This window comes from Pangasianodon hypophthalmus, chromosome 2 (assembly GCF_027358585.1).
Source record: "Pangasianodon hypophthalmus isolate fPanHyp1 chromosome 2, fPanHyp1.pri, whole genome shotgun sequence".
NCBI lineage: Eukaryota > Metazoa > Chordata > Actinopteri > Siluriformes > Pangasiidae > Pangasianodon > Pangasianodon hypophthalmus.
In genome coordinates, this window is record NC_069711.1 from 2,206,389 (window position 1) to 2,223,692 (window position 17,304).

At 36.7% G+C, this 17,304-nt stretch overlaps 1 protein-coding gene across 2 annotated transcripts in view; it reads right to left on the minus strand.

The window, feature by feature from the left end:
* Positions 1 to 17,304, minus strand: part of negr1 (neuronal growth regulator 1) — a 188,236-nt gene that overhangs the window by 106,525 nt on the left and 64,407 nt on the right. For both annotated transcript variants that reach the window (XM_034297757.2, XM_034297754.2), the window contains exon 3: positions 6,370 to 6,495. In XM_034297757.2, the coding sequence (XP_034153648.1) occupies positions 6,370 to 6,495 (126 nt within the window). The remainder of the gene's footprint in view (positions 1 to 6,369; positions 6,496 to 17,304) is intronic.

Genomic DNA, 17,304 nt, shown 5'->3' on the forward strand with positions numbered 1-17,304 from the left:
TTTAATTCCAACATACAGTATATAACATATATAACTCTGGTTAACCAGAGGTATTAAAATCTAATCAAAGCAGTCGCTCAAATCAAATCCGAAGCACTTTAATCTGCATTTGCCTAAGATCACACTTCCGTGTAGTCCAAAGCTTTAAAATCACAATAGAAGCGGCTTATGAAAAGCTTTTACTGCTCAGGAAGTGTAGGCAGAAGGATATGCTGTAGCTGACCTTTCACACGGACCGTCGCTGAAACCTCGCTGGTCGAAAAAAAAAAAAAAAGATGAGCACTTCTTCCCATTTTGAAATGTATTTTGCTTTTTAGTGCAGAAAAAAAAAAAGGTCACTACGGTCCTGAAGTGAAGGCTTTTTCTTTTTCATGATGATGGAGGAAAGAAAGATGTCAGTCTTTAAAAGGTAATTTCATCTAGATAGAAATCATGGGGGGGGGGAAGAAAAAAAAATACAGAGCCACAGAAATACTTATATATGGTTATTGGGGTGATGAAATATATATATATATATATATATACATTTTTTTTTCGCTGTATAATCAAGTTCAGTTTTCTGTTTAAAGAGAGAAATATGAAGCGAGGGGATAAAAAAAAAAAAAAAAGTCACCTTTCATTTCTGGATGTTTAATACACGCACCACACCATTTTAAATAACGTCACTCTTTGTGATCTTCTCCACCGATTTAAATGAGCTGAAGTATCGGGATTGAGCCTGAATAAAACCTAAATCTTTAGTAAACAGCACCTGCGTCGAGTCCGTGACCCGCAGAAATCACCGCAGTCCAATTCCCAGACACTTTGTCGCACCTCCACAATAGGCAATTTCACATGCAGTTTGTTTTGGGCTTGTTTCAGGCGTCTGCTTTTCAACAAGTGATATTTATGCTCAATTGGATTGAAATCAACTTGACCAGTGTAAGAGTGGCCACTTTCTCCCCCTGATGAACTCTTTAGTTGCACTGGCAGAGTGTTTCTGGTCATTTTATTGCAGCACGAGGAAGCCGGATGAGTCTGGGGAGTGTTTTGCTGTGAACAGACAGATTTGTGGCTTGTTGTTGTTGTTGTTGTTGTTGTTGTCGTCGTGTTGTTACTGATTCTTTCTTTTTGTGCAGTAATTTATAGTGCTGTAAACTACAAAACCAGCAATAGTAAAAAAAATAATTGGGTCTTTGATGCATCACGATTCTCTTCAATGACTCTGTATTGATGCACAAACATCATTACCTGACCTTTACACAGGCTTTTGCATTATTATGCATTAAATTATAAACACCACGGGTTAGCACTGACAAATTCCTTTAAAATTGCTTTCCAATTTTAATTACTTAAAAGATTTAGTAATTACCTGCATTTGAATATTAATGAGGCTGATATTTTATACTTCCACAGGCAGAATGGCACACTATGCCACTGATATGACACATTATAGCAATATTATGATACACTTTGGTTTCACTATGACACACTATAGTATTACTATGACATGTTATGGTTTCAGTATAACACCCTGTGGGCTCACTATGACACACTATGGTTTCACTATGACACACTGATATTGCTATGTTACACTACGTTCTCACTATGACACACAATGGCTTTGCTATGTTACACTACGGTCTCATTATGATACACTATGATTTCACTATGACACACTGATAATGCTATGTTACACTATGTACTCACTATGACACACTGTGTTTTCATTATGAAACACTATGGTATTGCTATGTTACACTATGATTTCAATATGACATTCTAGGGGCTCACTATGACACATTATTGTTTCACTATGAAACACTATGATTTTGCTATGTTACACTAGGGACTCACTATGACACACTATGTTTTCACTACGACACACTATGATATTGCTATGACATGCTATGGCCTCACTATGACACACTATGGTTTCACTATGACATGCTATGGTTTCAGTATAACACTCTATGGGCTCACTATGACACACTGATTTTGCTATGTTACACTATGTACTCACTATGACACACCATGGGCTCACTATGACACACTATGGTATTGCTATGTTACACTATGGGCTCACTATGACACACTGATTTTGCTATGTTACACTAGGGACTCACTATGACACACTATGTTTTCACTACAACACACTATGATATTGCTATGACATGCTATGGTTTCAGTATAACACTCTATGGGCTCACTATGACACACTGATTTTGCTATGTTACACTATGTACTCACTAGGACACACCATGGGCTCTCTATGACACACTATGGTATTGCTATGTTACACTATGGGCTCACTATGACACACTGATTTTGCTGTTACACTAGGGACTCACTATGACACACTATGGTATTGCTATGTTACACTATGGGCTCACTATGACACACTGATTTTGCTATGTTACACTATGTACTCACTAGGACACACCATGGGCTCTCTATGACACACTATGGTATTGCTATACCATAGTGCACTATATATATTGCACTATGGCTAGCAATACCATAGTGTGTCATAGAGAGCCCATGGTGTGTCATAGTGAGTACATAGTGTAACATAGCAAAATCAGTGTGTCATACACTATGGGCTCACTATGACACACTGATTTTGCTATGTTACACTATGTACTCACTATGACACACCATGGGCTCACTATGACACACTATGGTATTGCTATGTTACACTATGGGCTCACTATGACACACTGATTTTGCTGTTACACTAGGGACTCACTATGACATGCTATGGTTTCACTATGACACACTATGATATTGCTATGCTACACTATGGGCTCACTATGACACACTGATTTTGCTGTTACACTAGGGACTCACTATGACACACTATGGTATTGCTATGTTACACTATGGGCTCACTATGACACACTGATTTTGCTGTTACACTAGGGACTCACTATGACACACTATGGTATTGCTATGTTACACTATGGGCTCACTATGACACACTGATTTTGCTGTTACACTAGGGACTCACTATGACACACTATGGTTTCACTATGACACACTATGATATTGCTATGCTACACTATGGTTGCAACGTGACACTCTATGGGCTCACTATGACACACTACGCTTTCAATACGATACACTATGATATTGCTATGTTACACTAGGGACTCACTATGACACACTACGGGTTTCACAATGACACACTATGATTTCGCTATGACACACTATACACTGTGACATTCTATGGACTCACTATGACACACTATGGCATTGTTATGGCATATTATGGCTCTACTTTAGTCCTGTAGTCCCTCTTGCTGATATTTTCACAGAGTACAGTTTGCACTCTGCTTTGATTTCATCATTAATCGTGACATTCATCCAGATCGCTGTCATTTCGTGTCGCCTGGTCATTAGAGCAGCAACGTACACTAGGCTTATGTCACATACTGTAGTATCACCTGGTACTGTTTTTTTTTAATGAATAAATGAGCACAGTATGGGACTGATACCTGATCCTAGTATCATTATCAATGCATGGCTAGTTTTTACGTAAATAAGACCTGATTATTTCTGACTTTTAAAAAAAATGTTCCATGTTTTAAGAAGTGCAGAGCGAGCTGTATATCAAATATTTAAACATAAAGTATCCAAATATAATGTAAGCATTAATAAAATGTAGTTTTCATCCTGGAAGCTTTCTAATAGCGCTTTTAATAAACGTCTTGAACTTCGCTGAACTTGACATAAAAAGCGAAAGCGCAAATCATCTTTAATCATTACTCAATTTGGAGAAAATTACACCGATTTTTCTGGAGTACCCAAGCTTCCTCTGTAGCACTTTCAGTGTGTGCATTACACCAGTACGTGGAAAATATTTTCACCGATAATATATCAACTTTTCATTTTGATTTTTTTAAAAAAATTCACACTTAATCTAAGCACGCGCTCCTGAAACCGTAAAGCCGAGCGCGTACGGTAAAAGACCCCCGCTTTCACTAAATGTAGCTTTTTATGACTCACCAAAGCTTTCCGTAAAAAGATGAATTCAATAGCAGAAAGGTGCTAGAAGAGGAATATGACAGGCACAAGATAAGTGAGGTCTTCAATTATCAGATAAGTGCAACATGCATCTTCATAAAATCCAGGAACGCTCCAAATTGCTGCTGTGCCAGACAATTTGCACACGAGTCTGGTAAAGTGCATACGTCTTTTCAATGGCTGAATAAGACAGGAACGTCATGGTGAGCTTAATGCACAATCTCTCTAGGGGCTTTTTGTATTTTATTTTTTTGTTGCAACACAGCGGAACGCAAGTGTCATATTTTGAGAATGTCACATTTTCAAATAAATGATAATAGGACTTTTCAAGAGACAGGGATTAAAACCTCCACAGTGAAAATTGACATTGGAAAGTTATAATTTATTCTAAAGTTATAACTATAACTATGATTATGGTCACGCTGTTTTTTCAACAGGTCCAAGCGTACACTCTTCTCTCTTGTAACTATACACCTGTGTTTACAGAGTTAGGCAAGCGTTCACACTTTTTAAAATTGTTTTTTGTACATAAAAATTGCTGTGCCTTTTGTGCTGATATGAAGCAAAAAACCAAAAAACAGCTACACAACACACACACACACTATAACCATAAGAACACTGACCATTCCTAGCAAGTATTAGCTAATTAACTAGCCTAGCATGCTCTCTATAAGTAGACGTATTATTATCAGAAATAAAAATTGGTGTAACTCTGGTGACGATGACGTTGTTTGAGTTGATGAGTTTGAGTTGCTTGTTTGTTTGAGTTCATTTGAGTTGTGGCTTAGAGATGTAGTTAGTGTGCTCCATTTAGAGCAATTACTATATAATCTGGCTGATAGTTCTGAAACCTTTGGCAGAATATTTAACTTCCAAATGCTGTATTTCAGTTGTAGGTTACTGGAATTTTTCCCAAATTTCCCACTGGGGATCAATAAAGTCCATCCGTCCATCCGCCTGTCCAATTATCGTCCAATTTTTTTGTTGTTTCTCATTATTTCAAGTTGATTATTTGAATTTTGTAATCATATTTCACAAAAGTTGTACAACAAATTCTCTGTAAAAAAGTGGGATTTAATAGATAGATAGATAAATAGGTAGCTAGCTAGCTAGCGAGGTAGATAGATAGATAGATAGATAGATAGATCGAAAGACATACTTTGTTGATTCCCAAGGGCAATAAGCACGTAGTAAATCTCCTCATATTCACTAATAAGACTCGTTTCTTTCACCGTCACTTTGTCCTCCATGTTCATTTTTCTCACTTCGTTTCAAACAAGTCAGAAGGTTAAAAAAAAAAAGCATTCAGTGTCACTCGGTGCTTTTCTGAAAAGTCCTTTTTTTTTACTTTTGGAAGGTCTGCTGTAACAAAAGAAAAAATGACGATAGTAGAGTTTTTTTTTTTTTTTTAAAAAAAAGCCTGACTGCCGATTTGAATAGGATTACACACAAAAAAAATCCGCAGGCGCTTGGAAAAATAAACGGTAAAAGCAACCTTACGTTCTTTCTGATGATGAGCTGAATAATAAGCGAGGCGTTTCATGGGTTAAAGTCTACTGCAAAGTTTAAAAAGGAATTTTTTATGGAACATGATTGGATGATGTGGTTAATTTGGATCTTCGTCTACATGTTTATTAGAATAGCTGGATTGAGTTGACTGAGATAACTGCGTCTTCACTGGAAATAAAAAAAATATATATATATATCTCAAGAATTGAAATCATGATGAGCATCGACGTCAAGATGGTTGACGAGATCATTACGAAGTCCTGAAGACATCATTAAAAGTCAGTTAATGTTCACATCAGACATCAGAACGACTTCAGCATGGCTGTTAGTGTTAGATGGGTTGATATGAGTTTTTTTTTTTAGAATCTGCTGATCTTCTGGGATTTTCACACCCAACAGTCTTTCAAAGAAAAAAAAAAACCATCCAGTGGGCAGCAGAAACACCTTGTTGAAGAGAAAGTTCAGAGCAGAATGGCTGGACTGGTTTGAGCTGACAGGAAGGCTACTCAAAGTAACTCAAATAACCACTCTCTACAACCGTGGTGAGCAGAAAAGCATCTCCAAAGCATCTCAGAACAGCAGAAGACCACACCAGGTTCCACTCCTGGCAGCCAATCTTCAGCTATCACTGGAGATCCCATTTCTCCTCATTCTGATGTTTGATGTGAACCTTAACTGAAGCTCTTGACCTGTATCTGCATGACTGTATGAATCGCTCTGCTGCAACATGATTGGCTGATTGGATAATCGCATGAATGCGCTGCAGTGGAGCTACCTCAGTGATAAGAACCGAGATAAGATAAAGATCAAGATAAAGAACATGGTCGTGTTGTAGACATGACGTTCGGAGCTCACCTGATGGGCTGATGTGTCTCCAGGTGATTTTCGGCTCTGGTTTCCCGCTGGCTAAACAGAAGAGTGAAATATCGCCGCCTTCGTTTACCGTGATGTCTGATGAGATGTCATATATTTTGGGAGGAACTGAAATAAAACAAAGAAATAAGTATAAATTTGGAGATTTATGAAGTTGTGTAACGAAATGTTGCATTAATTATGCACAGTTTTGGCATTCTGCAGGAATTAAGCTAATGATGTGTTAATTGTCTAGTGACATGATGTATTTTCCACCAACAAGGCAAACAAGAACATCACATCCTGCTAGTATCCTGACGTGTACAGCTGGACGCAACGCTCTTCTGCACAGTCGAAACACATTCTTTAACTGATTCTGAAATGATGCTAGCTAGTTCGCTAATGTTTTACACCGCAAATTACATAATATAATAAAATTTACACTGCAAAAGTGGAAAAAAAACCTTCTTGATTACAAACAAATTTGTGTATTTTTTTAAATCATGAGATTTTCCACTTGATTTGTGTTCATTCAGCTACAAGAGCATTATCGAGGTCAGATACTGATTTTGAGTGAGTAGGTCTGGGGTGCAGTCGGTGTTGTTGTTGTTGGTGGTGGTGGTGGTGTTGGTGGTTATTATAAGCAATTTTTTTTCATTATTTGTTTTGTTGTTGCTGTTGTTGTTAGTGGTGGTGGGTATTATTAATAGTCTTATTATTAAATGTTTTATTGTTGTTGTTGCTGTTGTTGTTTTATTGGTGGTGTTGTGTTGTTGTTGGTGGTGGTTATTATGAATAGATTTATTATTATATAGTTTGTTGCTGCTGTTGTTGTTTTATTGGCGGTGTTGTTGTTGTGTTGTTGGTTGTGGTGGTTATTATTAATAGTTTTGTTATTTTTTGTTTTGTTGTTGCTGTTGTTGTTAGTGGTGGTGGTTATTATTAACAGTCTTATTATTAGATGTTTTATTGATGTTGCTGTTGTTTTATTGGCAGTGTTGTTGTGTTGTTGTAGTTGGTTGTGGTGGTTATTATGAATAGATTTATTATTATATAGTTTGTTGCTGCTGTTGTTAGTGGTGATGGTTATTATTAATAGTGTTATTATTAGTTGTTTTATTGTTTTATTGGCGGTGTTGTAGTTGGTTGTGGTGGTTATTATGAATAGATTTATTATTATTTATTTTGTTGTTGTTGTTGTTGTTAGTGGTGATGGTTATCATTAATAGTGTTATTATTAGATGTTTTATTGTTGTTGTTTTATTGGTGTTGTGTTGTTGGTTGTGGTGGTTATTATTAATAGATTTATTATTATTTATTTTGTTGTTGCTGTTGTTGTTAGTGGTGGTGGTTATTATTAATAGTGTTATTATTAGATGTTTTATTGATGTTGTTGCTGTTGTTGTTTTATTGGCAGTGTTGTGTTATTGTGTTTTTGGTGGTTATTATGAATAGATTTATTATTATATAGTTTGTTGCTGCTGTTGTTAGTTGTGGTGGTTATTATTAATAGTGTTATTATTAGATGTTTTATTGTTGTTGGTTTATTGGCGGTGTTGTGTTGTTGGTGGAGGTTATTATTAATAGATTTATTATTATTTATTTTGTTGTTGCTGTTGTTGTTAGTGGTGGCGGTTATTATTAATAATGTTATTATTAGATGTTTAATTGTTGTTTTATTAGTGGTGTTGTGTTGTTGGTCGTAGTGGTGGGTATTATTAGTAGTCTTATTATTAGTTGTTTTACTGTTGTTTCTGGTGGTCATTATTAATAGATTCATTATTATTTATTTTGTTGTTGTTGTTGTTGTTAGTGATGGTGGTTGTTATGGTTGGTGGGTATTATTAATAGTGTTATTATTAGATGTTTTGTTGTTGCTGGTGGTTGTTATTAATCGTTGTATTATGAGATGTGTTATTGTTGTTGTTTTATTGGTGGTGTTGTGTTGTTGTTGTTGGTGGTGGTGGTTATTATTAATAGATTTATTATTATTTGTTTTGTTGGTGCTGTTGTTGTTAGTGATGGTGGTTGTTATTATTATTCTTATTATTATGTAATAGAGTTATACAATCTGACAATAGCCCCTGACCATATGAGATTATCGTATCAGCCTGAACACATATCCTGCAGTCATTAGTGCAGTTCGTGACTGTAAAATCTCAGCTACAATCTGGCTAGCGTTTCTCCTCAGCTCTCCTCCTCCACCCTCCTGCTTTCCTCCTTCAGATGTCTACAACGTCAAAGAAAACTCTCATCTCCTGATCTCTCTCCAACATACAGCAGGCTGTAAACTGTCAGAAGAGAGCAAAATCAACAAATCCCTTCACTGTGCTCACTGTGGCTTGAAATGAATCCAGTTTAGCTGGGCTTGTCTTATCCCAACCCACCATTCTGAGCAGCACACACACGCACCGGGTCAAGCGTACACGCCATGCTCGAAACACACATTTCTGCTGCTTTTCCACGGACAGGGAGTGTGTGTCCTCCTCCGTCGTCTTCAGGAGTTTTTCCTCGCCACAGTCGCCTCTGGCTTGCTCACTAGGGATCTAAATCTACGTCCGTGTTTCTGCAAAGCTGCTTTGTGACGATGTGTATTGTTAAAAGTGTGCTGTACAAATAAAATTTAATTGGAGTGAACTTATTTCAGGATGTAATTGACATTACGAAGAAAATTAAGCTTTGAAAGAAGTATCCGAGATCGCTGTTGCCTCGGAAGGTATGTAGCTAGTACAATTAGCCCGCTTTGCTGATCTAATCTGAGAATTAGTGCTAGCTACGTGCTCGAAGCCGATCACGTAACACGTAAATCACGCTGATTAGAGTGTTGTTTAATTTGTGTTAATCTAGCTAGCTTTAAAATACAGCTACTACGGTTTCTCATGCTAACTATAAAGAACGTGACTAACAGGCCATGGGCACTAACGACACTAATGACTTGTCACCTGCGAGTGTCAAAGATTGTTAAGGTGAACGTCCTGTTTTTAACTCAACCACAAACAATGTAAGAAACATTAGGAATTTTTAAATCTGGATTTAAAATATTTAATTTTTACCTTGTTAAATAGACTTTTCATAATTAGGAGTAATCCTTGTGGTGTAATAGTTAGTACTTTAGTAATTATATCTTGGTTCATCAGCATCAGTACTACTTCTACTACAGATACTACTAGTACCACTACTTCTAGCACTACTGCTATTGCAACTACTGATATCACTACTACTACTTCTAATAACACTACTACTTCTGCTACTGCTTCTAATACAATGGCTACTATTACTAAAGATATTACCACTACTGCTACTACTTCTAATACTACTACTACTACTACTGCTACTACAAAACATACTACTTCTAATACTACTACTGCTACTACTTCTACTACAAAACATACTACTACTACTGCTGCTACTACTTCTTCTACTACTGCTACTACTACTAAAGATATTACTACTACCACTACTTCTAGCACTACTGCTATTACGACTACTAATATCACTACTACTGTTACTTCTAGTAGCACTACTACTTCTGTTACTGCTTCTAATGCAATGGCTACTATTACTAAACATACTACCACTACTGCTACTACTTCTAACACTACTGCTATTACTACTAACATTACTACTACTACTGCTTCTAATACTACTGTTGCTACTACTAAAGATACTACTACTACTACTACAGCTTCTAATACTACTGCTAATACTACTACTAATATCACTACTACTACAGCTTCTAATAGCCCTACTACTGCTTCTAATACTACTGCTACTACTACTACTACTACTATCACTACTACTACTTCTGCTTCTAATACCACTACTACGTCTACTACTACTTCTAATACTACTGCTACTTCTACTAAACATACTATTACTGCTTCTACTACTTCTAACACCACTGCTATTACTACTACTAATATCATACTACTACTATTACTTCTAATATCAATACTACTACTGCTTCTAATAGCACTACTACTAAAAGATACTACTACTACTACTACTACTACTACTGCTATGACTAATATCACTACTAATACCGCTTCTAATAGAATTACTACTCTAATACTCATCATTCATCATCACTACTACTACTACTTCTACTACTACTTCTAATACTACGGCTACTACTACTACTAAGTATACTACTACTACTTCTACTACTACTTCTGCTACTACTTATAATACTACTGCTACTACTAATATCACTACTACTACCGCTAATACTACTAAAGATAATAATAATAATAATAATAATAATAATGCAATCTATTTATACACAGCCTTTCTAACAATTAATGTTGCTATTTGGAAAAAACAGAATCTTCCAACTGTAAAACACTTTAAGATTTTAAGCTAGAGATTTTATATAAAGATCAGATTTGCAGTATTTTTCATCCACCTGCATGTGTGCTCATGGCCAGTATCTCTACTTCACTTTGTTTCTTTTTCTTTTTTAATGCACAATGATCAGGAAGTAGCAGAGCATCCAGACTAGGACGATATAATCACACTCTTCAGCGGTGGTCCTGGCCGTCCACACCCACTGCTGTAAAAGGTAGACATTAGAGCAATTAACTCTCCTGTAGCCACAGCAGCGTGTCAGTGCGACAGGAAGAAGTTAAACACGAGATCAGTAAAGCTCGGTGTAAATCCGAAACAGCAGTCGTGTGTCACTGTTTGATGCTGTGTAACTGAGCAGGGTGAAGATAGACGTGTTAATGGTACCTTAATTCATCACCGTTCAACTAGAAACACCGTACAAAACGCACAGACGCACTCTAAAAAAAACAAAAGCACTGCGGAATCGCTCCTCTTTGTTATTCAGGATCTCTTTTCTAGCACTAGCACCGTCACATGAGTTGTTCACGTCACCATGGAAACGCCGCTGCCAGACATTATGCCATAGGACACGCCCACACTTTCAGATCAGGCAGAAAGTTTGCCATTTCTAGTTTTTAACTAGCTCTAATTCTAGTTATGGTTACTCTTAAATTTATTAACTTTATTATGAATTACAATAGAAATATCAAGTGGATGCTTTAGGATCATAAACATTGTACTAACGTCTTAACTGACACTTTAAAACTGGTTAAAAAAAATCTCTTATTAAAATAAAATAAAGGATAATTTCTGCATTTTTTATAGAAATAAACACAAAAAAAAAAAAAAAAAAAAAAATATATATATATATATATATATATATATATATATATATATATATATATAAAATTTGAAGCTTAAAATTAGTTTTAAAAAAAGGCTAGAAATAGATGTAACTATCTTATTTCTGTCGTATATTCCAAGAAATATAAATAGACTAAATATTATTTAAGATAATTCCGTGCACTGATTACAATTATGGACCATTCAATACCTACAGCTTAAATAACAGCTTTATTGTTATAAATGAGCATAAAGATAAAATGAGAGGAAAGTTCAGAAAAGATTTGTGTATATTTGTGTATAAATATTAATCCCTCATCCGGGGATCATTCCCGTCGCACACCCAGCGTTCCCGGGATAGGCTCCGGATCCACCACAACCCCGACCAGGATAAAGCGCTTCCTGAAGATAAAGAAATAAATAAATATTCTACTAAATGCAGCAGTTACACCGGCATTAAACGCAGTTCCGTAGTAAATCTAACATTTGGACGAGTTTGCGTTGTTGACACACGGCCCAGTCGCTCATAAACACCAGCACAAAGTGTTGTGTTTGTCTCGTATCAGTGTTTAACAGGATCGAGACCTCTAACAGCACACGCTGAGCTGTCACTCCTCATTCACTCACTCACACAAGTACTATTTACAGTGGCGATAGATACTGTAGTTATAAACAGATTACAGCACAGCGCCGTTAAATTCTGGAATCTGATTGGGCAGAAGGTGTTGATTAATTTTCTCTGACAGATAACTGACAAATTATCGTTTCTATAGTAACAGATCCTGCACAAGGACCCTCCACATAACCTAAGACTAATAATAAACATTTCTTTTAAATGGGATCCTGGTATTTGGAGCATTTTTTTAAAAAAAGTAAGACTAAATGATGAACTGAAAATTTAAAAAAACATGGCCGTCATCAGCCAATCAGTTTTCAGCAAGTATTTAAAACACAGCCTCCATCAGCCAATCAGCTTTCAGCAGATATTTAGCAAACATGGCCTCCGCAAAATCAGCCAATCAGTTTTCAGCAAATATTTAACAAACATGGCCGCCATCACCCAATCACTTTTCAGCAAGTATTTAAAAAAAAGCATAACTGCCATCAACCAATCAGTGTTTGACAGGGATTTAAAAAACATGGCGGCCATCAGCCAATCAGTTTTCAGCAAGTATTTAAAACATAGCCTCCATCAGCCAATCAGTTTTCAGCAAATATTTTTTAAAAATGGCTGCCATCAGCCAATCAGTTTTCAGCAAGTATTTAAAACATAGCCTCCATCAGCCAATTAGATTTCAGCAAATATTTTAAAAAATGGCGGCAATCAGCCAATCAGTTTTCAGCAAGTGTTTAAAAAAAAAAACATAACTGCCATCAGCCAATCAGTTTTCAGGAAATATTTAAAAAACATGGCGGCCATCAGCCAATCAGTGTTTGACAGGGATTTGAAAAACATGGCTGCCATCAGTTAATCAGACCTAAAAGTAACTGCTAACAAAAGCAAAAAAATGTCTATTATATCCCGATTCCTTTCCCTTTCAGCTTCAGCGAATTCTTTTCGTGTGTTTGATCTGAGCGCTACTTCAGCTGAAAAAGCAGAAAAGCAGACTTTTCAGGTGGCACCGAAGCCAAACTTCATAAATGCTGCCGCTAAACAGTAAATGTTGGCACTCCTGCGTGAAGGGATGGAATTCGATTTGAACATTTGCCCATGTTTCTGTATCCAGTTACTGCGTGTGGCTTTAAGCTGGAATTAAATTAAATTTCACGCTCTAAAGTGTTCGAGGCGAGTCAAACAGCTGCTCAGCTCAACAATCCAAAGACTGAGAGCTCTTCTATCTTTCCACGAGTACATAATGAAATAATATTTAATCTCTAACCCGAGGCATCTCCAGCCCGTGTTGACATCCGCATGTCAAATCCACATTTTCCTCCATTAGCGTTTGCTGAGGAGCTGCTGAGACGGTTCAGGCGCTGTCGATGGGCAGGGTTTTAACTGCTCGCCAGCCCCAGAGCGAATAAATACGCGTCTAATGACGGCACTTTTGAATTTCAGAAACGCTTACAGCGGCACTATTAAAATGCAGGGCTGATTCTCCAGCATGAAGTCGAGCGCGTGGCGTTTCCTTCATACAGACGTTGACAGGTTCCCCAGAGCTGACTGCTGCCACCGGATGAGCCCGTTACCTCACACCTCCTGCCAGCCCACACTGCAATTACCAAGCGGAGAGAGGATGCTGTCATGATGCAGGCTAACCTGCACAAAGGGCTCGAGAGACGACAAGAAAATTCCGGATATCTGCTCATTCATACACATCACACTTCTGTTGCCATTTTGTAGCGGGGGAAAATTTTACGCCAGACAGCACCCCTTCCACGTACAAATAAAGTGTGGAACTGTAATACCAGCTAACCACACGAGTCAGACTAATGAGTCATCGCATCAGTGTTGAATTCTGGATTCTGATTGGTCAGAAGGATGTTAATTCATTTTCTATAACAGCAGCTCTGACACTAGCTTGTTCTAATATATTACCGTTTCTATAGTAACAACATTTGTAGATATAGTTGATACAGTGAAGTTTTCTGTAAAGAGAATTCTGTAATGCAGATAGATGTAATGTTTGTTTAACATTTATGGAAGGAGTCTCCAGTGTCAGAGGTAAAGCTGCAACTTTCCAACATCTTCAGGACAGACGAGTTCACGTTTTGCGGTTTCTCAGTAACATGACAAGCTACGTTATTTTTTAAAACTTTAATAGAGAGAAAAATTTGCTATTTATTTATTTATTTGTTTGTTTGTTTGTTTGTCGTCCCATGCTGATTATTATAAGCAGATTATTATTGTAATACAAATTTTTGTGTACTGTAATATCTGGTCAAAAAAGCAACTTAAATTAAGACTGCAATTAAAATAGTTTGCAAAAATAAAAACCTACCACTATTTTCAACAAAATCAACAACAACAAAAAAAAACAGAATCCTAATTGATTAAAAAAAAATAAATGTGGGTTTATCCTGCAACAAAACAATCCAAACTATTAATTTTACCAATTTACAGAATATTTATTAGCGATTTATTAGCCATTACAGAACATTTGTCACATTCTGAAGTACATTATCCTTTTAAAATGAAAATTTCCATCTTAAATGAATATTACATATATTTTGATTTAATCAAATTCAAAGTTTGATTATAAAATAAAGCATGCGTATACATATTTTAAATTTGTTTCCTAATCTTTGGAGATGTCCGAGCCACTACTTCAGGATTAGATTAGCATAAAGCAACTAGCTATAACCAAAATCAGAGAAATGTAGCCTTGAATATGAGGAGTTCTCGAAAAAAAAAAAAAAAAAAGACTCACAAAACAGGTAAAAACCACAAAAGATGCATCGTCTCACGGAGACGTGTCCTCTATTAACCTCGGCAGCCCTGTGCACCGTCAGACCAGCCCGGCCGAAATTATATTTCGTCCAGTGGAAAAACAGGCCGTCGTTTTAAACGCTTAAATAAAAATGAGTGAACGTCCATCACTATCAGTCCTTATTCTTCCTAATGGAAAACAGGTCCCTGAGAAAAAGACGTCCGTTAATTAGTTATCTGAAGTCATTACGATGGAAAAAGCCGAGAGATACGAGCGGACAAAAGGGTCAGAACCTTGTGTTTTATAGAACGGCGTGTATTCAGAGCTAGTACGTGTGCTCTCTAAAACGGAGACCGTGTCCTGCTGAGGTCCCTGCTGTGTTTTTACCTTCGCTCTCTCTGTGTGCTAGAGAACAGGCTGGCTGTTTCAAAAACGTCCAGAACATTGCCAGAATAACGCCTCACAGGACGCTCGGGCTGAAAGGCTGGAAACCAGAGTGGAAATTTATTTTATGTTATCAAAACCGCTACGACTGATCATCTGCCCATTACACCAAAATTTCACCAAAAATACAAGTTACAATCATGAATTTGCATGAAAAGTTTAAATCACGAGCATGTCATGCTATATGTTTTATTTAACAGTCAAGTGCAAAAGTTTGCATCCCCCATAATTTCTTGGTTAACTGTTATAATTATTATTATTATTGTTGTTATCCAAGCACCATTTCGGAGTTAAATTTACGAATTTTTTAACGAAAATTACAAAACTTGTCACGAACATCAGAAATGGTGATGGCCATCAAGTTATGGCAAAAGCTCGGATCTGGGCGTGGCCTGAGGACTCACTAGCGCCCCCTTTGAGATTTTTCTTATTTACATATATTACATACATATAGGATAAAGACATTCAAACTCATTTTTTTTTTTTTTACAACTCTAGACATTTAATGTTAGCACACATTTCCTGTGTTACGTCAATTAGAGTATCTACTTTATTTCCGTAACAGATCATTTCAAAATAATAGCGAAGAGACAGATTTATTTCAGCTTTTATTTGCCATACCAATAATACCAGATTTACAGTGGGTCAAAAGTTTGTTAGTTTTTGGGGTCATTGCCTTGTAATTGCTTAAACCTGAATCCAACGCTTGTTGTGTCCTTCCACAATCTTCTCACAGACCTGGTGGAACTCAGGCAGGTTTGTGGGCCTCCTCGCTCTGATACGCTTTTGCAATTCAGTCCATACAGTTTCTGTGGGATTCAGGTCAGGGATTTTTGGCCGGTCCAATATTTTCACTTTGATCCTAAGCAAACTTTTAAAGTTGTAATAAAATGGCTTAAAAACAACATGTCCTGCTGGAAGACGCAGTTGCAACCAAGTTTTAACTTTCTGGCTGATGTCTCGAGGTTTTGCTTCAGTATTTCTAGATGATCCTCCAGGTCCCTGGAGGACTAGTGGTTAGGCCACAGCGCTCTCACCGCTGTTGCCCGGGTTCGATTCCTGGCCATGGAACTTACCCCAGCCACTGGGGTTGAATGCAACAGTACAACATTTCTAGATCATTTCTCACCAGTCTCTTTTCTAGCAAAACCCCAAAACTTGATGCTGCCTTCCCAATTAATTCCTAATTATGCAGTTGGCCTTGGTTTGTTTGTGTGTGTGTTTGTTTGTGTGTTTTTTTGTTTTTTTTTCATTTTTGTTGTTGACCTTCAAATTTTTTTTTCATTTGTGTTTTTTTGTCTGGTTTTTATTTTTTGTTTTTTTTGATGTTTTTGTTTTGTATTGTTTTTTTTTTTTGTTTTCTATATATTTATTTCCAGCTAAGAAACTGAGGAAAACACTAACACGAGCTTTGCAACAAAACGATAATCCGAAACATAAACCAAAATCTCCAGAAAGTAGTTAAAATGATTAGCGAATATTTAGAATCCGTTCAGAAAGGGGTGCGCAAACTTTTTAAACTTTTGAAAGTGTTCAATTTAAAACTGTCACTATTACTACCAGAATACACACCACTTGACCTTTTTTTGTTACTTGTGCAAATGATTATCTAGTTTTGTTTTTTTTTCTTTAAGCCAAACAGCAAAGAACATGTGTAAGTAAAACATCGCAACATCTGGCTTTCGTAACGTATCTAATCTAACAGTGTAATTAGAGAATGTACTTAGCATCGATGCATGACCTGCCTCCAGCTTCAACACTTAAACACACCACAATCAGCGGAAATACTTAAAGTGTTCGTCAGCATGGCTAACACACACACACACACACACACACACACACACACACACACACACACATTCCTCTATAATATGAACCAATGATAACTACTAGAAAACAGTTTGGAATGCTAAGACAGACTCCCTGCGATCTTCCAGGACAGCAATTCCCCGTACAA